At 32.7% G+C, this 26,479-nt stretch overlaps 2 protein-coding genes across 2 annotated transcripts; both read left to right on the top strand.

Annotated features, from left to right (window-relative positions):
- Positions 1–339: 339 nt before the first annotated feature.
- Positions 340–7,301, top strand: LOC120265926 (cell cycle checkpoint control protein RAD9A). Its single transcript, XM_039273880.1, has 13 exons — positions 340–468; positions 542–1,031; positions 1,100–1,215; positions 1,922–1,986; positions 2,097–2,341; positions 2,414–2,564; positions 2,818–2,852; positions 2,930–3,096; positions 4,715–4,803; positions 5,063–5,197; positions 5,404–5,537; positions 5,663–5,901; positions 7,011–7,301. The coding sequence occupies exons 1-8, from the start codon at positions 364–366 to the stop codon at positions 3,052–3,054; spliced, it is 1,332 nt and encodes a 443-aa protein (XP_039129814.1). The 5' UTR covers positions 340–363; the 3' UTR covers positions 3,055–3,096; positions 4,715–4,803; positions 5,063–5,197; positions 5,404–5,537; positions 5,663–5,901; positions 7,011–7,301.
- A 2,531-nt stretch (positions 7,302–9,832) lies between these two features.
- LOC120265695 (protein RALF-like 33) lies at positions 9,833–10,425 on the top strand. The gene has a single exon (XM_039273644.1). It carries the CDS (start codon positions 9,893–9,895, stop codon positions 10,274–10,276), a length of 384 nt encoding a protein of 127 aa, XP_039129578.1. The 5' UTR covers positions 9,833–9,892; the 3' UTR covers positions 10,277–10,425.
- The last annotated feature ends 16,054 nt before the right edge of the window (positions 10,426–26,479 follow it).

Raw genomic sequence — 26,479 nt, 5'->3', positions numbered from 1 at the left:
GAAATGAGTATGGGGATGTGATGTGATGGTTACTTTAACTATTTTACATTTTCAAAATTTTATAACCAACTGAGGGTAATCCCGTTATTTTACTCTGTTTTTAACACCGTTAGTGGACTGTTGGACTTGAAAGTATTTCTATAGGAAAGGGAGGACTTATAAGGGATATGAAAAAGTCAAAGGACTTTTTACTCCATTGACAAAATGGGAGGGATGCTCCATGCAATTCCTCTTTATTAAAAAGCACATTTTCGCAATTACTAACTTCTTTTGGGTATTGCCGCAAATTCTCTCAAATAAATTTCCTAAACTCTTCAGAGCCCGCTCTCAAGCCTCCTTCTTCCTCTCCACGCCACTGCTCCCATGGAGCTCTCCATGAGCGGCAACTCCCTCAAGACCTTCTCCCGCTCCATCATCTCTCTTTCCCGCATCGGCTCCGAGCTCGTCCTCCATGGCTCCTCTTCCCAGGTTCTCTCCCAATCTCTCCTTCGTCTTCTTCTCCGTTTTCACAGTCATTGATTTGGTCTCCATGTCTTTGCAGCTGCTTCTCCACTGCCTCAACACCTCCCGCTCTGCGTACCAATCCATCTCCTTCACTCCCTCCTTCTTCGACTCCTACTCCATCTCCTCATCCGGCGTCGGCAACGATGTCCACTGCGGCGTTCTCCTCAAGTCCGTATGCGCTGTCCTCCGCACCCCGCCCTCCGCCATCGACCGCCTCTCCATTCGCCTCCCCTCTGACGCCATCAAGCTCCACTTCTCCCTCCGTTGCCTCAATGGCATTACCAAGACCTATTGCCTCTCCTGCAACGCTGATCCTGACGTCCAGCACCTCTCCATTGATAAATCCCGGTTCCCTAGCTTGATTACTGTTCGTCCCCGTGATTTGACGAGGTTGCTAGCGAACTTCCAGTCTTCTTTGCATGAGATTACGGTTATTGCCACGGAGCAGTCTGCTAGGGCAGATGATTATGGAGGGGAGATTGGAGGGAAGGCGGTTGAGCTTCGGAGTTATATTGATCCGACTAAAGGTTTGTTCGGAGGTTTTGAAGGCTTTTTGGGTTTTGTGATGGATTTTGATAGTTTCTTTGGATTGTAGATGATGGTGATATGGCGTTGCATACGCAGCTCTGGATTGATCCTGCGGAGGAGTTCTTACAGTATACCCATGCTGGGGATCCAGTAGATGTGACATTTGGGGTGAAGGAATTAAAGGTAATCCATTCTCATTTTTTATGTTTTGTGTTGGTTTTTTTTCCTTCTGATTCTTTAGGATCTTCGAATGGAAAGAATAATAAAAATCATACACTAGGTTTTGATTGAGGAAATGAAAGTTAGAGAATGAAGTTAAAGAACCGTTAAATTGCTACTTATCCAGCATTGTATCTGTTGTTGTTTAGTAGATTGTGGTATAATTTCATATTGGAATCAGTTCTGCATTTTGAAGAAATTTATGCCCTTGCTTTGTCTTGTGGATGTGGTAGATAATCATGACTATTTCTTAACTAACAGTCAGTATGCCTTTGTTTACAATAAATAAATAAATTTAATCAATTGTTGAAGTAGATTGGTTTGCTTTCCTTCATGAAATTGGACATCTTAAGAATTTTCCTGCGGTGACGTGCATTTCGTAACTTAGAAATTTTTCGTAACTTAGAAATTTTAACAAACTGGAAATCAATAGCTCGACTGAAGTTTCACTAAATGTTTGAATGGTTTGGGAATGATTATATTGTACATCAATGAGAATGTTGTGTAAGAGAACTAATGTAAAAAAAATCCCTCTACTTTTCCCCTCCTGCCCATAGTTATGGTTTACTTAATTGTTCTTATTGTTTTGGTGTTTATCTATCTTGTGTACTCTTGTTACTGCTTGTTTCATTCATGAATATGAGGTTGCCTTTTGTTTTGTGCAAGTCAGGCATTTCTTTCATTTTGTGAAGGATGTGAAGCTGATATTCAAATATTTTTTGAGAAAGCTGGCGAGTAAGCTTTTACAGATAGTTGTTTGTTATTTCCGTATTTAATTATGTTCTAATTTGTATTCTCCACCAAAGTTAAGAAAAATGCTCTAACAGAGTTTTCCTGATGCACAGACCTATTTTAATGGCGCCACGATTTGGGTTTGATGGTGCATCCAATTCAGACTTTGATGCGACACTTGTTCTTGCTTCCATGCTTGTATCACAACTTAATGATGAAACAACAGACCACCATCCAGCTATGGCATCAAATGACCAGGGTGCCTGTGGAATGGGTACTGAACAAGAACCTGCTAGAGCTCCTTCACCAGTTTCTGATCGTCCTTCAAACCACACCAAGATTTGGTCTGATCTTACAGGTACCTGCTGTCTACATAAGCTGAACTCTGTAGTGCCTTCATAAAGCTGACACAGTAATGTCATTCTATAAGCAGGAAGTGCAGCCAAAAGTTCAGACGGTACAAGAGAAAGGCACATTCAGACAGAAGGGAATCCAAGTTCTACGCTGCAAAATAACATGCAAAACCTTAATGCTGTGGGCACTTCAAAAACACCTCCTGCTAGAGAGAATTTTACTGATTTGTATCCTGATTCCATGATATGTTATCTTGGTCATGTGGTTCATGAATTTATATTTGATCATGGGAACTCTATCTTTGCTAACTTTGCTCCTAGCTAACTAAATTAAGATCATGTTCATGATATAGTTTACAACGCCAAGTAGGAAAGTATTGATTTATAAAGGAAATTGTTCCATATGCATTACTGAACAATGCTTGACATGCTCTACTATATCCTCTTTTTTTTGTAAATTTACCTTAACAAGATATTCCAGACGGCAAGCAATGGAAACTGTTAATGTAAATCCAGGTTGTTTAACTCACAGAATTTGTGTCAGAGTTTGTGAATAGTTAAGCATCTGACCCCTTGTAATGCACTGTTTGCAGATGAGCCAGAAGATAACAGGAATTATCAAACACAGCACCATCCAAGTAATTGGGTTGGTGGTGATGATGATGAGGAGGAGGAGGATGAAGTTTATGTGCAGTCCACACCTCACTTTTATGACTAGTAGCAGCAAAATCCAAGATCGACTATATGCATGTTTGTTGTTGTAAGTGAAGTTTGTTGGTTTTGCTGTGCATAATATTGCGAAATTATGTGATTCTGCATGTTATATATTACAAGGAGGTTGGATTGAGCACAACTCAACCAAAATTTTCTGTCACTGTGTGAAATTGGGCATGTATTCTGGAATATTGTTCCCTTTATTCTTGCTCAAATGCCTAGTCTGAATCATCTCTCAGCATTTTCATCATCATTATGGCTGTCTATTAATCTTTCAGTGATAGTTTTCATATTTGTGGTGCCGTACTATTATTTTTTTCATGAGAGCTGGGTGACTGCTTGATCTGTCTATTTCATGGCTAAAATTCTTGAAGAAACTTGCATTACTATGAGCTAATCTGCTTTCTTCATAAAATTTAATCTAATGCAAAGTGATGTACTTTGTCTGAGTGACTCCAAAAAGCACTGTTGTAAATGTGCTGATATTTTATGTTAAAGTATGGGGTGATCACTGAGATGATATTTTGTATGTCAAAGATTTCACTGAGGAAACAATATGAGAGAATATATCACGGAATCAGGATGAATTGGAAGATTGGTAGTTTTGTTATTGTTTCATGCACCTTTTTGAGACAACTTTTTGTTTGGTTTTCATCACTTAAGTATCTAGGCAGAACAAATATGATGAGTTCCGGTGCCTTGCATTTGCCAATATAAAGTTCAGAATTAAAGCGGACTACCTGATTGTAGAGATTGGCCAATAGATCTACTTGAAAAGAATTGTGCAAATTTTGGCTTGTGTTATGATAGTATATGCTTTGCCTTCTTTTGATTTCTTCATTTTATTTTATATCATATCATCACGCGCTTGTATCTCATGTTTCTTTTCATGACAGTAAACAGTAAAAAATGAATTCTATTGCTGAGTATGTGTCAGTTATATTAGTCTATGGTTTGCAAAATTTATCTTCTTTGATGATGTTTAGTGCACCGTAAGTGCTAGATTGCACTTTAATGGTGTGGATTAAGAGCTTAGGAACATCACTACAGCATCCTCCATTCTATGGAGGAAGAGTCATTGCAATTATTACCTGTTCAATGCTTTCTCAGATTACCCATTGACAAAATGAATCCATTGAGACTTGGATTTTCTCTCACATCTTTTGCCAACCACAATCAAATAAAGAAAACTTGACCATGTCATAGACTCATAATTGATCGTTCATGCCGAAAAGCAGCTTTATGCATCTTTTTGTTCAGAAAGTCGCCTCTGTACGATGAATACCATGATGACACTGTTTTAGATTTTATCAATTCTTCAACAGAATAAGCTCTTTACCTTCCTATCTATTGCTACTTTTAGTGCCTTTAGTTATCTCGTTTATCTTCATGTTTAACTTCTGACAATAATTTCATCAGTTGCAACATTGAAAGATTTTGTTTCTCAGTCTTTTCGTATCCTGAGATCTCTGCAAATTGCCTTGCATTGTGTCACTGTATTCATAATCTCTATATTTGTATTATATTTGAGGCCTTATTATCCTAATTGATGATAACCATATTTGACCATTTTATCTTTTACAAAGATCAATCATTGAAAAGGGTTGGTTGTGTTAATCTCACTTTGCTCTTAGACTAACTATCATTGATACCCTTTTCTTTAGTTCCAGTAACAATCTTTCCAGCATGGCTTGGTGGAGTTTGGTGCTGCATTGATTTACCCACCCATTTATTTGATGCCGTTATTTTCTGTGTAAGTATTTTTAAATATTCATGAAGCTCTGAATTCTGAATCTTCAATCACTTTCTCTAGATTTTATTTTATTTATCAACTTGACACGGTTGTTGATCTGGTCTTCCATGCATGGATGAGATCCAAGATATAATGCATGACTGCAAATCCAAAATCATGCCAAAACCAAGATGATTATTCAATTTTGAACCATTTATCTGTACTCTATTCAATCATATTTATATCAAGATCTTGATAAATGAACCATATTTCTGTGTAGTTTCTTTCTTGGCAGGGGTTGGTTTGAAAGATTCAGTTGGAGGGGAGCTGTTGGCTGTTGCTGACTCAGTTCAATTTCCAGCTGAAAAATGGACCCAAAAACTTCCAGCCCTGCTCCGGCTCCATTTCTTATGAGGTTTTTACTTCCCTTGGTTTAATATTTTTACTTAGGTGAATATAACAATTTTACCCTTTTATTTATATAAAATCTTTTTATAATGCATATCATTAGATATTAGATATAAATACAATAATACATTATGTTTCTAATGATGTGCATGATAAAGAACATTCTATATAATGAAAGGGATAAAAAAAGTTAACTGAGTTTTCTCACTGCAGATTTAAGCTATTGAATTTTATCAAATCCGGCATATCTGGATGTCTTCCTTGTCTTCTAGCTCATGCATAATGACATTTGGTGACCAAGAAACTGAAAGAAAAACAAGTCTCCATGGAAGAACCAGCTGGAAATAGTGAGACCCCCTGAACTTTGGTATTTATTTATCCCTTACAAATAAATCACACACACACCCAAGATGGCTAATTTCTCGAAAACCAGAAGCTTGCTGACAGTGAACAACACTATCTTCATTCTCAGTATGTTCATAATCAGTATGGGCATCATGGCAATGGCAGAGTGTGAGGAGTTTGGGTTGAGTTCTAGGGAGATATACCGCAGGATTTTAGCAGTGGGTAATCACATTAGTTATGGCGCTTTAGAGCCCGACACGACGCCGTGCTCCCAGCCCGGGGCGTCTTACTACAACTGCCGTGCTGGGGCTGAGGCCAACCCTTACCGTCGTGGTTGCAACGCCCTCACACAATGCCGCAGTTGAGGTAAGACATCAGTTAACATAAATATATTTCTTACTGCATGCTATATATATATATATGCTTGTCTTTGTTTTCATTTTTCCTTGGTTCTTTTTTCTTGATGCTAGTTATTATTGTTTATTGACTCTTAATATTATAGATTATAATGTATCTCAATGTTTTAATGGCAATATAGTAATGTAATTAACAATTGCAAATTTTGTTTGGTGAAATATCATGAGCAATTGAACGGTGTATAATAGTTTATGACGGTTGAAAGGTCTGTTTGGCTTAGGGATTTGATTTAAATAAATAATTAAATTTTCTAAAAGATGGTTGGTAAGATGAGTTTGGATTGTTTGGTTGAATGCCCAATATAATTGAGTAGACTCAAGTGGTTTTTAGTTGGTGAATTAGAATGTGTGATTAAAGGAGTTCTCTTCCTTTTGATTGGTTTTGTAGGAAAATTTTTATAGGAGCTTATAACACTAATGTGAGACCTCATTGTTAACTATTTGGCCCTAAGGAAAAGTAATCTTTTGAAATGAAGCTGGTTGATTATGACAAATTCCATCTCTTAGAAATCATAATGCATGAGTTTTAAAAAAAATTGCAGAAAAAGAATTAATGTGTCAAATTATAATCCCCTTTTTTAATCAAGTTTTAAAATGGAATTTGACTAAATTAAAATTAATCAAACTTAAATATTTTTTTTTTTTGTATTTTTAGTTAATAACATGTATACATTACTATTAAAATTTTTAAAACAATTAGTTTATGAATAGAATATATGTAAATATATATATATATATATATATATATATATATGAAAAAGATAACTTTACATTATTTGGTTGAGCATTTTGGGAAAATTTGTGTTTAGTGGGGTTATATCAAAAAGGTTAAATTGATTTTGGGGTTACAACTTTAGATGCTTGAATTTGATTAGGATTTAGGACTATTAATATCAACATATTTATTTATATGATTATTAAAAAAAAAGTCGGTGGTATTACTCAAACTTCATATTAGGTGTAAGAATTTTACCAAACACCACTAATTTTTTTTTAGTTATCATGAAAATGAATTGCTTATGATTTTTGTTTTTTTGTTTTTTTGTTTTTACAAAGTAGATAAGCCACATGGCGGAGTGTGTGCACCATCAAAAATTGATCATCCGATTTATGCGCACTCATCTGGCCGACACGGGAATTGGGTTGTAAGTCTGTTTTCATAGTTGAGGATTTTTTTTGGTAACGCTGTATTCGGTGTATTTTGAATTATAAATAATGAAAGTCTTTATATGACACTTTTTATGGGGCAGTACCATTAGACTACAGACACTCTGGTTATGAATCTATTTTGTTAGTTGCAAAAACAAACCTGATGTATAAATGGGTTGTTAAGACAATGTAGTAATTCTAAATGCATGTCAATTCTTTGCAGGAATTAAGGCAATGAAATAAATTATTTTTATTTCAAATGTCCAAGTTTTGAATGATAGATACTAAATAGATTATAAACACCAACCCGTTGGAATTATGAACTTAAAAAAGATATGTTGTCCCCTGTTAATTAAAAGCCATACTTTTTATTCTCTGATAGCATGTACCAATAAATCACCCACTAAAATGATTTTTTTTTTTTTTTAATGCTCATTGGTAATCTTCTTGTAGTTTTTTAATTGCTAAATCTTAGGTGATTTGTTATTGATAGAAGTTGGTTGGGTTTGATGGAAACATGACTCAGTCCATTAATACTTTTCAATTAGGGTGGTTAGACCATAGGTTTCACCTACAAGAAAAGACTTCTTAATTAATCTTCAATATTAATTTTTTTTTTTTTTCATTTTTATCTAGTAAATTTTAAATATAGCACTGATTGTCTAATTATATATGTTTCTTATCAGTTCATATTGAATATTAGGATATCAAAATTGGTACAATTGTAATAATAAACCATAAGCAAATTGACTCAATTTTAAACTCACATTTGTGGGTAAGCCTTAACTATAATAAACCCTTATATTTATTTTTTTCTTAGAAAAAATTATGATAAATCAATTATTAAGATATTGAATGCAAATTTTTTAGAGCTGAGTCAGCCGAAGACTTTGTACAACCACAGTTGGTAGCCATGCATTTGGTGTGCTTTCAAGCTATGAAATGGTCCAATTTATTTGTTAGTCAAATTGAAAATAACAAAAGAATGTTTTTGTTATCTTCTTTCATTTGATTTGGTTGGAATAGCCAAGCAAAGGATGAGTGATAATAATTGTAATAATTGAACATCAGTCAAGAATTATATATCAAAATAAAATAATAAATAATAACTAAAATAAATTAGGGTTTGGAGGGGTCATCCACAGCTGTGCATGATGCGGAGGACGCGGAGACGCCTGCCCAAGACGGCCAGCGGTCGATTTCTTTGTGATGACGTGGCAAACGCCGTTAAAAATTTCACAAACGGAACGCTTGAGTTTTTTTTTAAAATTATTAAAATTATATATATATATATACATATATATATATATTTATTAAGTAAGCAGATGTGTTGTGTTTTTTTTTTAAAAAAAAACTAAGGATTTTCTAGAAAAATATCCAATTATTGAATCTAAAATTTTATATAACACGAGCTCCTTAGCATACTCACACTAGGTTCTTTGTTTGTGAGTGTAGAATAGGGGGTCAAATCTTCCCTAATAGATGAGAACACATGATATATTTAAAAATAGTTTGAGCATATTTTTGACTTTATAACGGAATTACTTTGTAAGAAAAAAATTTTAATATCTCAAATTAATTTAATTTATTTTTATATTATATAATAAATAAATAATAAAATTTATAAACCGTGGTTAAAAGTAAGTCATGTCTCAGTTTCATGATAGTTACCATGAAACCGAGTCTACTGGATTATTTCTCTGAAAATTGAGTGAGTAAAATAATTAATAAATTTGTTTAAGTGTAGCTCAAGCAATTATGAAAATTTATTTTTTAAAATCATCCAGATAATGAGATAAATATGGTCTTGTCCTTTTTTTTTCAAATAATATATACATTTTTTTGGGCACCTAAATAAATTTTGCTTGAAAAAATAAATTCTTTTAGGTCATTGGGCCCATGTTTTATGGGGTTTGCTACCTTTAACGGTAACGGCAAAAGTAACGGGCACGGAGCAAATGGCGTGAGATCGTGATGAGATGTGAGAGCTACTTTGCCGTCTTTTCCTTCTTAAAAAAATTATTTTATTATTTATATGGAAAGAAACACATGCTTACAAATTCATACGCGTGATGTCTATGAAAACGCCCCCAACTTTTCATCAAAACTACAATCCTACCCCTTTTCCTCCATCTACTTATTCCATTCATTTTATTCAAATAAAATAGTAAAAGAACTCAATAAACATTGGCACTTGAGCACAATATTTTACTTAAATTTCCTTAATATACCAAACCCCAAACTAAACACCTTTTTATTTGCACCTGCATTTATCTTTTTACAATATTGATTTATTATTAATAGATATATTCATTAATATAAATTAGTGTGCCAGAATATTTGTTTCATAAAAAATTTAAAATTAAACCCCAAAACCAATGTAAAATAAGATCACAAATGTGTTGAAATATTAGTTCTAGATCTGTGCATATTCTTGACTTATTTTAAATGAAAAGCATTTATCCCCTATATATATATATAACAATTTAAAATTTTAATCATTTTCCATATAAATAAAACTTATCATTCAAAAACAATTTCAAACTTCTTAATTTTAACCCTAATCTTAATTACTACAATAACAAATTTCATTTCAACGTCACTAAAGTAAGATATTAAAGCAACTATAACATAAGAGTCATAATAAGACCCCCTTCCGATGGCACTAATGTAATTACTCCAAAAACCAAGACCCAATTCTCTCTCCTCAACCTTATAACTCCCTCCTTCCCAAACTTTCCTCATAGAAAACACATACCCTAAACAAACAAAGAGAAACACATTACACCTCCATGGCCACCCAAAGAAGAAGCATAAACCATGACCACCACCTTCTCCTCCTTCTCCTTCTCCTTCTCACCATCTCCATCCAAACCCTAGCCATGTCTTCACACAAACCAAAAGCACAAAACTTAGAATGGATAACATCCAAGCCAAACCATAACTACAAGGGATCCATTGAAGACTACTTAGAAGTTGAAGAGCTTGAGCTTGAGCTTGGCTCCGAGATCAGCCGCCGGATCCTGGCCACTGCCGGCACTATCAGCTACGGCGCCCTTCGCCGTGATACCACTCCGTGCTCTCGCCGCGGCGCCTCTTACTACAACTGCCGTGCCGGAGCCCAAGCCAACCCTTATTCTCGCGGCTGCTCCGCCATCACTCAGTGCCGGAGCTGATATATATATATATATATTATTGAAATTATTATTATTAATAATATTAATATTAATATTAATATTATTATGTAATTAGATCTCTTGAAAATTGTAATGTTTCTATACTTTTTACTTTTTAATTTAAAGTTATAATGGAGTTTTTATGAATTATGAGGATGATTTTTGTTTTTTTTATTGTGTGGGGGTTTGATCTTTTATGTTATGGAAATGTTGTAGAAATTATTAATCATTGGGTTTGAAAATTTAGATGAATATTGATAGTTTCTTGTTCTGATTTTTTTTTTTATTTGTTGCTTTGTTAGATTTGTTTTTTAAACTCTTTTTTATTTGATTTTTAGTGGAAAAAATCATTTTCACACTCACACATATAGTATATATATATATATATATATATTTGAGGACTATCCTCAAGTTCTTTGGATTTCAAATTTAGAGATTTGTCACATTGATTAGATTTGTATCAATCAATCACTATTCATTTGTGCACAATAACTATATCTAATAATATTTAAATGTGCATTTGTGCATAATAACTAACAATTAACTCTACATATTACTCCTACAAATAGCAATCATTAATTCATGATATAACTATTGTCATTAAAAATAAGTAGTTTTAAAATACTAAGATCGTGCTAAAAAAAAATTCTATATGTATATTGATTTTATTAAAAAAAATCCTATCTAAAATTATAAGAAAAAAGATATAAAAACATCATAAGATCTCAATATATATATATATAATAAAAATAACGTGATAAATTACATATGCTTATGCAAACATCAATTCGAATAACAACAACAATGATGATGATGATAATAATAATTTGATGCTTAAACTCATGACAAATCTTTGATTTATATCATATTTTTCTTTTAAAAGAATCATAACCATTTGTATATTAAGACTTATAATTTTAATTTATGGTATAATTAATGCTCATTGTTTAATGGTTTATTTGTGAAAATTCTATGAATGAAATGTTGCGATGTGGCTTGGTTTATTTTGCATTTTATCCTATTAATGTGTCTAACCAATTAAAAACAATATAAAAAAAACTACACTAATATATCATAGATGTATAAAATAATAACTAATTTGTCTACCAAATTAGGAATACCATTAGGTGGAACATCAAACCAATTTAAATCTAATTTTTTTATCCAAAAAAGTACCAATAAGTCACTCCAAATCTTTCAATTCATCACAATATGATGTTTCAAATTTATTAAATCTCAAAACTAAAATTGATTTCTAAATTTTTTATTTTTAAATTTAAATAAACTTAAAATTAGAAAATTGTGTCTAATTTGACCCTCGCTAAGGCACCTCTTCTGTCACTCGCTCCTAAGCATGATCACACTTCGCATTGTCCTATGCACTTGCCATCAAGGATGCTAGAGGTATTTTCTATATTTAATTAAAATAATGAGAGCGCAAAAAATATATTTAAAAAAATAAATAAATAGAAAAAAATGAAAGGCTTTTAATCTAATGGTGCTGGCACCATTTAAAAAGTGTTTTATAGAAACTCTTTGCCTAATATGTAAAACACACTGAACATACTTGTATTAAAAAAAAAAAAATCTCGACTGTGGGCATAAACTGGTAGCTAAATTCCTCCCATCTGTCAAGTGAATATGCATGAGCCATATAAGTAATTCTCAATGGTGCGTACAGTCCTCACAAATGGATTATCTACTTTGTATACAAAAAATTATGATTAAAATGAAAATATGTCAAGTTTTAATGAATTTTTCATACTTATTTTATGTTTGTTGCAATACTTCTTTTGTGTTATCGGGTGAACTGAATGTAAAAGTGAGTTAAATATTGTTTTTAAATATTGTTAGTTCCTTTGATTTTGGAAGGCTGAATAAGTATAAATTTTTTAATCTCTCTTTTCCCTCTTCCAATGCAGTCAAATTCCATCTTGGAATTAAGAATATTATCAAGCAAACAAAATCATCTTAAATAATAAACCCAAAGGCTTAAAGAAACTTACTTTAAATAAGGGCTTTGTTGTACTTCTTTTTCAATACCGGTTGGAAGGCGTGCTACTACAGGGTCTATTGTTTCCCTTATTTATTTATTTTTCAATAGGATACTTCATGGGTTTTTTTCATAAATGAGACAAACACAGAATAATCAAAGGTATGTGTCAAAAACTAGTATGTCCTATAAAATTAATTTTAATTATTATTTAATGATAAAATAGTTTTATTTCATTACATGTATAATTATGGGTATTATATTATTCATGTTTGATGATATATTATTATGGGGTTTGCATTGTATAGAAATCAAATTAATGATAGAGATCATTAACGTGAGACATGATTATCTATATTCGTTGCAATCCCAAAATAATTCACAACATATGAGATAAAATATGATTTTACATTCATTATTGGTTGTCACATGTTGTACTTTCTATATATGATAGAATGGTATGTCTAAACCACTAGAGTGGAGACTCATAGTAACATTGTAGGGTATTTGTAGTTGATAAACATTGAACTGGATCATATAGAACTCTTAGACCAAACACTTTCATAGAATAATAGAGTTATTCTATTACAGAAAGTTTTTATTATCTAAGGATATTAGTAAATCTTATTTATAAATTATATTACTTTGATAATATCAACCAGTGATGCTAATTGCAGGCTATATACGAACACGTTGGGTTATATAATAAATACATGAAGGTTTGAAGTAATCCAACATGGGATCTATCACTCTTATCGTAAGAGAGAGTATTCTATATTGTGCTTCTTGAATCTTGTGTGTTGTATAAAATCAAGCCGGTTAATTTTTGAAAGTATTTTTATTATATATAAAATATATATTATTATACATATTTTTAATTATTTTATGTCCAATAGTATAAGGAAATACATATATAATTAAGTTGAAATAAACAATGCTATTGGTGGTCTAATTATACCCATTTATATGGAATATTTATTGATAGAGGGACTAATATGTAAAATATTATATTGGGGTCTCACATATAAATATCTCTAATCTTTGGATTAAATTGTAATTTGTTGATGAACATGATTGCGATTATTAAAATTAGTATGGACTAATTTGCTAAAGATGTAGGATCCCAAACGGATCCCACGCTACATGTTCTAATCTTATCTGAATATATATACCCTATAAATATGTAATATATATGAGATTAGGGTTTCAACTAATTGTTATTGCCATAAAAAAACGGCTATGATAAAAACCCTAATATTCACATTAGTTGCTCCATCACTTCTTCCGATCAAGGGTGAAAAGTTCAAGAACATCGCATGTGCGTTGAAGGATTTTAAGTTTGTGAAATCTCTGTGAACTAACCATGATCTATCACATATATTCATGTGATCGATTCTTGATGATTAATCAATTGTTAATTAAAGTATCAATTAATTGTAATTGTTAAACCCTAATACGATTAGATTGATTATTACTAACAGTGCGCACATACAGAAAATAGATCCCTACACCAACATTTTATGCAATAAGGCCAATGTTGTTGGGTTATGAACATTTTGGCATTTGATAGCCCGGTTTTCTTGTGAAATTGGAATGATAAAAGAGTATTTAAAAGAAAAAAAGAACCTATTAATGAATATGTTCAACATTCAAATTTTTTTTTTTTTTAAACAAATTGGTGACAAGCACATTTTTATATTTATTTTTTGCATTGAGAGATTATAAACTTGAGATCTCTCAAACACAAACAAAGTCAGAAACCACTAGGCTATGCCTTGGTACCTATCAACATTTAATTCATCAACATTTTTCTAGGCTTTTCATAAGTATTTGCTAATTATTGTAATAAATATTTTCTTACATAGCTCGTACAACATATGGTACCAACAGAGTTACTTCATTTTCTTTAAAAATCCATTGTGATAATATATATATATATACTTACTATTAAAGTTATCCTCTAAAAATATCCCCTTCCAAGTTGATTTTTGAGAGGACACTTGTCCATCCCTTAATTTTTGGAGTTTTCTTTTAAAATTAAATGTTCACTCTTTTTGGAAAATTTGTTTTGTTTCTTTTTTTTGGTGAGGATGTTAACCTAGCCACCATCATCTCCATCTCATCTCCATATGTGGATTTCTCTCTACCACCGAATCACCCTTGAGATGAATCCATGGCGGTAAGCTTCCATGTTTCATCATCATCATCATCTCTCTCTCTCTCTCTCTCTATATATATCTATATATATATATATATATCCAAAGGGGCTTTTCCTTAAAATAATTTGTATATTTCTTGCTAACAATTGCAATATATTGGTTTTCTCGGGCCTTCTCAATGTCCTCTCTCTTTGATCCTGATTTAGATTTATCAAATGTCCCTATAATATTTTGCGTTTTTTTTGTTTATTTGTTTGTTCTTTTTTTATTTGTTTGTGACACAGTATGGTGCCTAATATTTTAGAATTTTAAATTATCTTAGTATTTTATAATTATCTTAGCTTTTTTAGTTATTTTAGTCTTATTTAATTATCTAATATTTTGTAATTATTTTAATTATTTTAGTTTTATTTACTATTTTGACCTTAGTCCAGGGCTCTCTAAAAATGCTTGTTTTAGGGTTTGTAAAAGGGGATCAATGAATTGAAATTAATTTGTTTTGTTTACTCTATTTTGAGTGAGTTCTTGGATTAGAACTGTGTATCCGCTGTGTCATGTGGTATCAGAGCAAGGATGTCAACTAGTGGCGACGGTGATGGTCTTTCGTGACATTGATCAGGAGGCTAGAGCCCATCTGGGGGACGAAGCGTTGCAACGATTGGAGCGACGTTTGGAGCAATGGATGGATCTCAGATTCCGGCATTTTGATGAGTGCTTTGAAGAAATTGCAGATCGTCTGGATGCTCTACAAATGGATGCACATCAGGAGATGGAATGACAATAGAAGGTTAGGGATGGAGTTGGCTCATGGTGTTCCTATTGAAAGACTTCGTCCTGTCCCAATCATAAATAATATGTCTATGATAAAAATTTAGAGGAAGAAGATGATTTTGAACCAAATTGGTTCAGATGTCATCAACCATATGAAGGCCAGAGGGCGAGAAATAATTATGGGCGTGTTAAAAGGGATAGTGGAGATTTTTGATTAAGGGATGGATATTCTGTCTTTTAACTAAAGCTTGGCCATAGAAAAATCTTTTTATTGGATTGTAGAAATTGATAGATTTTTTGACTACATGGAGACCCCTCCAGAGAAACGGGTTAGATTGGTAGTATGCCGTTTGAAAGGGGGAGCATCTACATCTTGGGAATGGATTTAATCCAGGAGAGAAAGAGAAGGTAAAGGTCGTAGTACAAACTTGGTATAGGATGAAGTATTTATTGAAGAGGGAGTTTCTACCCCCAAATTTTAAGCATATTCTATTTCAGCAGTACCAACGTTATCAACAAGGCAATCGATCTATCCATGAATATATTGCTGAATTTAGGAGACTAGCTGAAAGAAACAACCTCCTTGAGTCAGAAGGGCAGTAGATTGTGAGGTATTTGGAGGGGTTGAGGCGATCACTCAGAGACGGAATCAGTGTACAAGTTATCCGAATCTTATCTGAGGCAAAAAATATGGCCCTAAAGGCAGAGTTAATGCAACAAGAGCGAAGTTGGAGGAATCATGAAGATTATAAAGCTGAAGAGTCCACAGAAGAGTTTGAAGATCGTAGCAATAAAAAGAACCACCAATACAGAAGGAACAAGACAACAAAGACTACATGGAAAGATAAAGAAATAAAAAAAGCAGAAAATCCCTATACGAAACCTACGGGAAGTGTTTAAGATGTAATCAACCTGGGCACAAATCAAATGAATGTTCCTTGTGGAAGACCGTGAACCTAATAGAGAAGAATAAAGAAATTATTTGAGGCAGATGGAGATGAGGAAGATGAATATGAAGCAAATGAGAAGCAAAATTTACCTTATAAGGCGGATAATATCAACTCCCAAACATGAAGAGCAAATTTAAAGCCATCGGTTGATTAAAAATAAGGCGTTCAATACTATTATTGATGATGAAAAAAATGAAAAAGTTGATTGGAAAAATGTTGATGAAAGAAAGAAGACCAATGAGAAGGATTTCTTGAAGCTTCTTAAAGAATCCAAGCTAAGGATGTGGTTATTTTTGAAGAGGAAGAAAAAGATAAAGCTACTAAATGGAAAGATTTCAAGATCAAGAAATTGAAATTGTTAAATGGTGATGGTTTGATGAAATATCCAATCACAAGCTTAATTGCCCAGTTTAAAACTCGAGGTCGAGTTTCTCGCAAGTGGGGGTGAATGACACAGTATGGTGCATAATATTTTAGAATTTTAAATTATCTTAGTATTTTATAATTATCTCAACTTTATTAGTTATTTTAGTTTTATTTAATTATCTAATATTTTGTAATTATTTTAATTATTTTAGTTTTATTTACTATTTTGTCTTTAGCCCAAGCCTCTTTATAAATGCTTGTTTTAGGGTTTGGAAAAGGGGATCGATGAATTGAAATTAATTTGTTTTGTTTGCTCTATTTTAAGTGAGTTTTTGGATTAGAACTGTGTATCCGCTGTGTCAGTTTGCTTTGTTGATTTTGATCCTAATCATGTCTACAGTTGTCTGGCTTCACACGTAGTGTGTACAAAAGAGATCATGCTATGATAACACTAGAAAACCATGTGTTCAGTCCTTTGCAGGATCGGTAAGTTCTTTACTGCTTTCAGTTTATTTGCATACATGTAGTTTTAAGTAAAGTTAGAATATTTGAAAGTTTTTGCAAGATTAATACACTAGGAGCTTATTTGATCATGCCAGTGATGGGCACTCACTTTGTTATGTACCTAGCAAAGATGGAAGGTAAGCTCTTCACTATATAAATAAAATATGATACTCAAGGCTTATATGTTCTTGGTTTAGGCTTAATTTTTCCCAACCTCCTTTTTTTTTTTAAAAGGTTTTTGTTTTTTTATATGATAGATTGGAATCACACCACCGTCTATTGGAGGCCATGAGGAGATTGGAGTCGAAGAAGGAGATCTCACAACGGTTTTGTTTGATAAAAAAATTGATTTTATTATATCTTGATGTTATTATGTTTTTTTTTAAATTTTATTCCTCACGAATTTATGCTTAATGATTTTATGATCATAAAATTATATGTATCCAAACAAACAATAAAAAAAAAACCACATTTAATTAAGATAAAGATGCTATTGATATTCTTTGGTGATATAATTAGTTAAGTATTTTTTTTTTTACAACATATGTATGATACTAATCTCTTCTTCTAAAAGGAATTTTAAAAATGAATAAGTTAATTTTTTTCCCCCCAGAATTTTCCTTTATAATGATTGTAATTTATATCACTGTGGCCACAAAAATTTTTTGTAACACAAAAGTCATTTAACTTTTTTCTGGTTGCACGTGTGGCTATAATGACATATTTTAAGGCGGTTTCCGGTGAGTTTGTTGATGTGGCACTGACATGGCACCAAAAACCGCCTTAATACGTACCATTATGACTACAGTACAACCGGAGAAAAGTTAAGTGACTTTTGTGTTACAAAAAAAAATTTGTGACCAGAACATTATAAAGTGCTAATTTTGTGACCATACATGAAATGCACCCTATATATATTACTCTTGCTGTGTAGAGTTATTCAGAAATGAACTTTTTTAAGAGGAAGCAAGAAGATTTAACAACATGTCAACAACAAGAAGAAGAAGTTAAGATAATGTTATTTGCGGTTTGTGTGTTTATGGGAATATTTTTAAACTATAATATTACCATTAAAGACATTTAAAAGCAAAATAATATTTTCCTTATAATATAATATATATAAATTAATATTTAAAAATATAAGATATATAAGCGGTTAAAGGGAGATGATGATAAAAAAATTATTTTATATATATAAATAAAAGGTAATAATGTGTACTTTTTCAAATATATTTTTGTTTTTTAAGTCAATTTATTGATTGAAACTTTTACCTTTCTTTAATAAATCACAATAGGTGAAAAAATGGAAGACGTTGACTATTTTGTTGTTACTGTGTCATATTTGAAGGTAGTTGTGGAATTCATGAACACCATGGATTTGAAACATATACCCAAAAAAAAAAAAACTGAAAATGATGGTGCCTTACATGCTATAAAGCATCTTAAAAATATTTATAATATTATTATTGAAGATGTAAATGAGAGGGAACTATATGATGTTAAATATGAGTTAGAAGATTGAAAAGATGCTAACGAATTATTATCAGAAAGCCTTGCTATGGTTAGTAACAAGTTGGATGAGATTGAATGAAGTAGAATAATCTAAAAGTAATCAAGATTTATTTATGAATTGACAGAAAAGAAGATCAGCTTTAGTGTGTGATTTCCCTCTTGGATGTGGATAAAAAAAATCAACTTTGTTAGTAATTAAAATAAATTTTAGTTAAGTTTAAATGTTATGTGTTTAATGCTTCAATGCAAGACTAATTATATTAAATATGTAATAAAATGTGTTTTTTTTTATTTTATCCCCATTTATATATATGACAACATTATAGTATATGTTTTTTTTTTGGTCAATTCAAACCAAAGTATATTATTAAGCTCAAACATATACAAATACAAAAGCAACCAACATCACAAAGACACATGGAACCATCACAGCCAACATGGCAACATCCAACACTCATGCCTAACCTACTAACAGGTTTAGAAAAAAACAAATCTAAATTCAAAGGACCAATCATTCTCAAAGTTCACATCACAAACCCTGTCCCCCCTAATTTCACATTAATGACTCCACTAATTAGATACCAGCCATTGTTCCCCATTTCCATCATTTACCAACTCCCTAACCTCCCTTCACCAATTACCAACAGCCAATCAGCATCCGCATCCGTTATAACTCATCCAATCAGCATCCACATCTGTAATAACAGACGCATTTACCCTTCTATACATTCATAGTTCCTCCCAATTCTCTATATAGGTCAGAAACACTTCCACTTTTAGCAATTAAACCGCTACTCAACGTAGCTTTCTCATTCCTCCCATCACCTAGCAATTGGTCATTAAATTTGAAAAATTATAATCTCTAATCTGCCCAAACACCTCATCGCTAGTAATACTTTTTTTGTTGAAAAATAGAAACATTTCTAGCTCTCCAAATTGTGTATACACTAGTCACGCCATAGCGGCTCTTCTAACATTTGCCAATAAAGTCTTCCTACATGCTTTCCTAGAGAACCAACTAACCTCCCTCTTCCATACAAAAAGGTTCTCTTCTCACATTCATCGCTCTTAAAACTCTTTTCCAAATCTCTTTAGAGAAGCAACATTCAAAAAATAAGTGATCAACCTCCTCCCTTTCAGCATTACAGAACACACAAGAATCAGAATTTGCAATCCCCCATTGATGCAGTTTCTTTTTTGTGCGTAGTCTGTTATGCACTGCTAACCAAAATATGAAAGCATGTCTTGGCATATTACTAGTAGACCATACCAGTTTAGCCCAATTCACTCTCAATTGAGGTTGCCTTAGCATTCTAAGGGCACAACCAGTATTGAATTTCCCACGCTTATCCACTCTGCATATTATAGAGTCCACTTGATTTACATTAACAGTGAAATGATCAGTAAGGAATCTCTCAATTGAGACCATTGTACCATTCCATCTAGCTGGTAACAACCATCTTCCTTGTATCTAGAAATCACCAACTACTGAATCTCTAGATATATAAGGCTCATTGAAACTAATTCTCGGAAAGAGATCAATCAGTGCATACCCATTACACCATGGATCATACCAGAAAGAAAATTGCTTACCATCTCCCAATTTATATTCAAACAAAGGTCTAGCAATATTCCTTAGCTTCAACAAATTCCTCCAATTCCAACTACTGTCAACTGTCTTAGTGATTACCCGAAAACTAAGCTTCTTCAATTCAACCTTGGTCACCCATATTGCCCACAATGATTGTTTTTCATGAATCAGATCCCAAATATGTTTAATTTGGAGGGCTTGGTTCCATAGATGCATCGGTTTAACACCCAAACCACCCTCTGATTTCTGTTGACACACAACATTATAGTATATGTTATTATTATTAGATATGTTATTAATGTTATATATGTTAATTAATCATATAAGCGTATTAAAATAAATTTTAATTTCATTAAAAATTTTAGATGTGGATAAAAAGTCATCTTTCTTAGTTATTAAAATAATTTTAGTTTAGTTTAAATATTATGTGTTTAATGTTTCAATGCAAGACTAATTATATTAAATATGTAATAAAAAGTGTTTTTTTTGTACTTCTTCCCCATTTATATGTATGACAACATTATTGTATATGTTATTATTGTTATATATGTTAATTAATCATATAAGCATTTTAAAATAAAATTTAAATTTCATTAAAATGTTATATTATAAAATGTTTTAATGGGATACAAATTATATTAAATATATATAGCTTATATATATGATAGAATGCATATATGCATTGTAAGCCACAAATAATTTTACTAAAAATTAAGAATTTTAGCTAAGAATTGAGAGATCGGGATGATGCCATTCATTTTGAGAAACAAGTGAATTTTATACCAACTACCTTTTCGCTTTTAGTTGATACTCCCTCCGTTACGAATTAGATGTCGTTTAGCCCTTTGCACAAGAATTGAGAACAACAATAAAATTTTCACACTTTTACAATAAAAACAAGTTAAATGACCAAACTACCCATTTTCTTGGGACTATAATTATACTTGAATATGATTCTCCTTTTTTAATTTTTTCCACCCATTACTCCATCGTTGATTTTTTTCTCTTTTCAAAATACTCCAATTGGTATGTTTTACCACCAAAATTTTCATTTTAGGGGCTGTTTGGTTACCGGTATTTCAAATTACAGTGTAAGTCAAATTACATGTAATTGAAATTACTGTATTTTCACTTACATCATGGTTGTTTGGTTACCTGTAAATGAAAATGCTGTATTTTCTTTTCAAGTGTTTGGTTTGATGTAAGTTGTGGATTAGAATCACCATGTAAAGTAAGTGGTGAGATTACCCCTATTTTCAAAAATTTTATAATTTATAATTTTCTTTAATATTTCATTTAAAATCTGTTTTATTTATTTAAGTTAATGTATTTAATTTATCTAAAATGGATTTAAGTTAATGAATTGTATTTATTTAATTTTTTTTTAAATTAGTTATTCAATATACTTGAATTGAACTTACTAATACAACCATCAATTGGTGCTTATCACTTGAGCATAGTCACTTGAAATTGAATTTAAAATTCCTCAAATTTGAGACAAATCATATTCAATAATTCAACATGTTCATAAAACAAGATATAAAGTCAACAAATCATATTCAATAATTCAACAAGTTCATCAAACAAGTTTCAGACTCAACAACCTAAATTTAACAACAACACCATTAAATTGTCAACATGTTCATAAAACATAAGTTCAACAACTCCAAACAAAAACAACATGCAAAATAATAAATGTCCATAAACTTAAAAACACACAAAATAAGTAAATCATAAGAGTAGACAAACTTAGACACCACCATCAAGCCCCTCAATCGCCTAAAGGAAACCATCCATCCAAAAAGCATCGAAGGTCATGATCTTTGTTTATAAAAGCAGTTGCTAGATTATTTTGGGCATTCAAATGATCATATGCTAAACCAAGATCAGACTTATTGTAGTAGCCAATCAAAGTCATGACCTCATCGTACAATCTCTTACTCAACTATACACCTTTATGCATCTCCTGCGCACTTGCAAGCTTATCTAATCCAATGGAGATTTTTTGCATGACTTCCAATTCTTCTCGCCTAATACGCTTTGACCCCTTGTTTTACTTCTTTTCGCCCCTAGAAGTGGATGTTGTTGGTGTTTCCGCCGGAGGAGGTTGCGATTGAGTGAAGTCCCAATCATCTAACCCTTGTGGTTGATCGTCAGAATCCAATGTCGGTGGTGTTGATGGCATTTCCATGCGGACACCTAGACTCCTAGAGCTTTGAGAACCTGTTTCTTGCAAATGACCCCGTCAGCTTGATCGTTCCCACAAACAATGGCCATCTCCTCATAATCTTCAATGGGCTTATTGATGTAAACCGCTTCATTAGGATGTGACTACAAAAAAGAAACAAGGACAAGTAAATAGAGATAATGCACACAAATATCAATTATAAAAAAATAAAAAAACAAACTTCAAATTACCCAGTATGTATGTTCGGAATTCTTCAATGCCCATAATGATTTTCTTCTCTGAATCATCCCAAGAAACCCCACTTAAACTCTTAAGCTTTTTTATTATTACCCATATTTTTCTTACATGTCGGAGACGATTGATAACATGTGTATCACTCACAGCCATGGTAAACCTCGTACTAACAGCCCTCGCAACTACATTGATAGCAGTACTCTTGAAACCTTTGTCAGTTTTAAGGCCAAGGTTTGCTTGCTCAACTAAGCATTTGAGCAAAAATGACGTCATGATCGCTGTCCACCTAAAATTAGTTGGGCATCTCCTCCCAATATTTTCGCTTTCTTGAGTCATTTCGACTGAGTCCATCCTTTACATATAAAAAAAGACAATAAATGAAGAAGAAATAAATTAGAAAGAAACGAACACAAAATGCAACAACACAAAACAATCACATTGAGTTAGAACCACAATGAAGTTATATAGTGTCACATTAAACCTAGTTATCAAAAGAACAATTACAAAATGCAACAACACAAAACAACCACATTAAATATAATTCCACAACAAAACCACAACAAAGGTATACAATTAAACAACAAAACCACAACGAAGGAAAACACTATCTATTGTTCCACATAGCCTCCATGATTACATCACGTATTGCTAACCATTCTCTTGCTTCCTCACGTGCTTGGGATTGAGTTCTAACTTCTTGCACATTAGGTTCCCATTCTTCAATATCGGGTACATAAATATCATTACCTCCTTGTAAAATATAATTGTGTAAAATGCAACACGCGACCACAATATCCACTTGTGTTCGATATGGAAAGAATGGTCTAGATGTGAGAATTTTGAAGCGATTCTTCAAAGCTCCAAACGCTCGTTCCACGGTAGTGCGTAGTGAAGAATGTCTATAATTAAATAGTTCCTTGTTATTTGATGGTGAGCGGGCACTAAATTCCTTAAGATGATAACGAACACCACGAAATGGTGATATAAAACCCGCTCTTGTAGAATATCCCGCATCTACAAGGTAATACTTGCCTACATGGATAATTGTATTAGTTATTCCGACAGTGTAATAATTATAATTTTGTCAAATGGTAACATACCTTCAGGCACAATAAGACCATCCTCTCTTTCTAAAGCATCACGAAGTACAAGTGCATCGTGTGCTGAACCCTCCCACCCAGCTAGAACATATGTAAACCTTAATTCAAAGTCAACTGCGGCCAACACATTTTGGGTGGGATATGGTTTTCTCCCACGGAAACGAGCTACAATTTCCTTTCGAACGGATGCATGGATATGTGTACCATCAAGCGCTCCTATGCAATCCTATTTATTAATGGACAAAAATATTACGTATTGCATATAAGTCTATGAGCCATATAGTAGAGTTATTCAATATTTTCTTACCTTAAAATATGGCATAAACCTTGGATCATGTGTAATTACTGAACTAGTTGTTGTGCGAGGCGGTTGGATAAATTCACCCCGAAGCTCTCCTATGGCATGTAATACATGTTTAAAATATCGGCTAATAGTTTCACCGGAACGCAAAAAATTTACTCCAATCACCCTATTCCTCACATTATGACCAAGAATGTGAAGAAACATTGCTACTTGCTCTTCCACACTTATATGTAGGGTGTTGCACAACAATCCTCTTGACTTCAATAAATCACATAACCCAAAAAATACAACCCTTTTCATCCTTAGCATTGCTATACTAGCCTCCTCGGATCCATGTATTATTCTTGAAATATAATTTGTACGTTGTAGATCCCTATTATAATACGGCTCTCGTGGCAAATTCAATCCTCTTCTCCTACTATACCACCTTAATGCTACAATTGCAACAATGGTAGCGGTGGCAAGTACAACGCTTTCATCACCAAATTGATTGTCCATTTATAATCTGAGTTTAAATATCAAAAATAATAGTAGGCGGAAAGAAATGGGCAAAGAGGTACATCTCTAAAAAACTTGTCTCTAATCATAGAATAATCAACAATTAAAATAGAAGCATATGATTTCATCGACATGAAACCCTTGAAGATCATAAAAATAAGAAATTTTTCATTAATAAATAATGAGGGCACCCGAAATATAAATAAAAATAATGAAAAAAGATAATAAATAATGAAATAAATGGACCAAACAGCATAACTTAATAAAATGTTCAACAACTCAAGATAATGAGCCACATTATATATATATATATATATATATAGACATAATAGGACACAACAGGACATAGAATTAGTCACATACATGAAGATTAATTATGTGACAGATTAAAGAATAATTATCTTGTTGGCATATATACCAACTGACAGCAAATCGATTGAGAATGAACATTGATGGGCAAACATTCATAGATATTATTCTCAAAATTATTTATTTTCACCTATTTATCCAATGTGAAACCTACAATCTTACACACATTTTGGAGCCACTTGTATACTAGATATCTATACTTTCTTAGGCAGTAACTTATTCTGTTGACTTTTAAAATGTTGTGCAAACTTTAATGCAAGCAAATACAATACAACCCTTTAAAATGTTGTGCAAACTTTAACTCAAGCTCCGAAAGTGTATTTATATGATTTTAGCAACCAATAAACATGATCAAAGTAAAATATTAATACCACTCGTAACAAGGCAATTATCCTTAGAAATAAATTGCCTTTTATAATGGGACTCTAGAGATACTATACAAGCACTAGCAGACAACTTATCTCACATGTTTGGGCATTAAAGCCCACTAGTGTTATCTGTTGGATTTTGTGGTCACAACTATAGCACCACCCAATAATTAATGTCCTACCTGCAACATCAATTGAAGACTCCACAATCCTTGCTTGTCATGCATATATTAAAGTATTAAACATCATATTCATTGTCTTCAAACACTAGCATCTTAATATCTTCTTACGTTTGGCTGCATGAACACTAAGTTACCAGCATGTATTCATTCATTTTGTTTTTCCAGTGTCTCTTGTTGAGGGTGCCGGGTTCCATCATAGTACACCATCATAGTACAAAAATGATAAATGGAGAATTAGTCTCAACTATATAAAAGTGAACATGAAGTATTGAGATCAATCAAGATAAACATCAATCCAAGAGTGAAGTCTAGTTGACTCATATGACTCATATTCGTGTCTAAAGGCCTTAACAAAAGTTAAACAATGTTTATTTTTCTGAATTTGTGAATTGTACATGTTTGTAACAAAACAAGCACTGATATTTGCAGGAACCAAAAAAATTTGGCTTTGATCCCGTAGGCATACATGACCAACCACATATTTAACAAGGTATTATGTATAAAGTAAGAAGGAAGGAATGAACAACGTATTTGGACAAAGATTTACAAAAGCGAACATCATCATCAACTGATTCCATTGTTTTAAAAAGCACATCACATCATCAAGACAACTAAAAGCTACTTGTGTGTGGGAGATGAACGATTGTTCTTCCAAATTGAATGAATTCCTAAGTAAACCAAAGAAATCCAAAGAAATCCTAAAAGATATGGAATTGGCGAGATAGCTCACCTCTCGCTCAATCCCTAGGAGGCGCCGACAAGCTTACGAGTCGGGTGACAAAGTCAAGGTCCGGGAGGCGTGACGAAGCCCTAGGAGTCGATGCTGAAGTCAAGCTCGGGAGTCGGTGACGAAGCCTTGGGAGGCGGTGGACGCAAGCCCTCGGGAGGTGGTGACGAAGCCTTGGGACTCGATGATCGAAGCCCTTGGAGGCCGAAAGGTGCAAGGGAAAGGAGGAGAGGGTGTCCTGTGACCACGCCTTGAGAATGAAAAAGATACAAAAACCCGTGAATGAAGGGGTAAGTTTTATGAAAAAGAAATGCAAAGATTTGGACTTACCAGCCAATTTGGTCCCGTAAGTCCAAAATGCGCAAAGAAAACACCAAAAATGTAAGT

Source organism: Dioscorea cayenensis, chromosome 7 (assembly GCF_009730915.1).
Source record: "Dioscorea cayenensis subsp. rotundata cultivar TDr96_F1 chromosome 7, TDr96_F1_v2_PseudoChromosome.rev07_lg8_w22 25.fasta, whole genome shotgun sequence".
NCBI classification, from domain to species: domain Eukaryota; kingdom Viridiplantae; phylum Streptophyta; class Magnoliopsida; order Dioscoreales; family Dioscoreaceae; genus Dioscorea; species Dioscorea cayenensis.
This window is presented reverse-complemented; position numbering and strand designations above follow the sequence as displayed.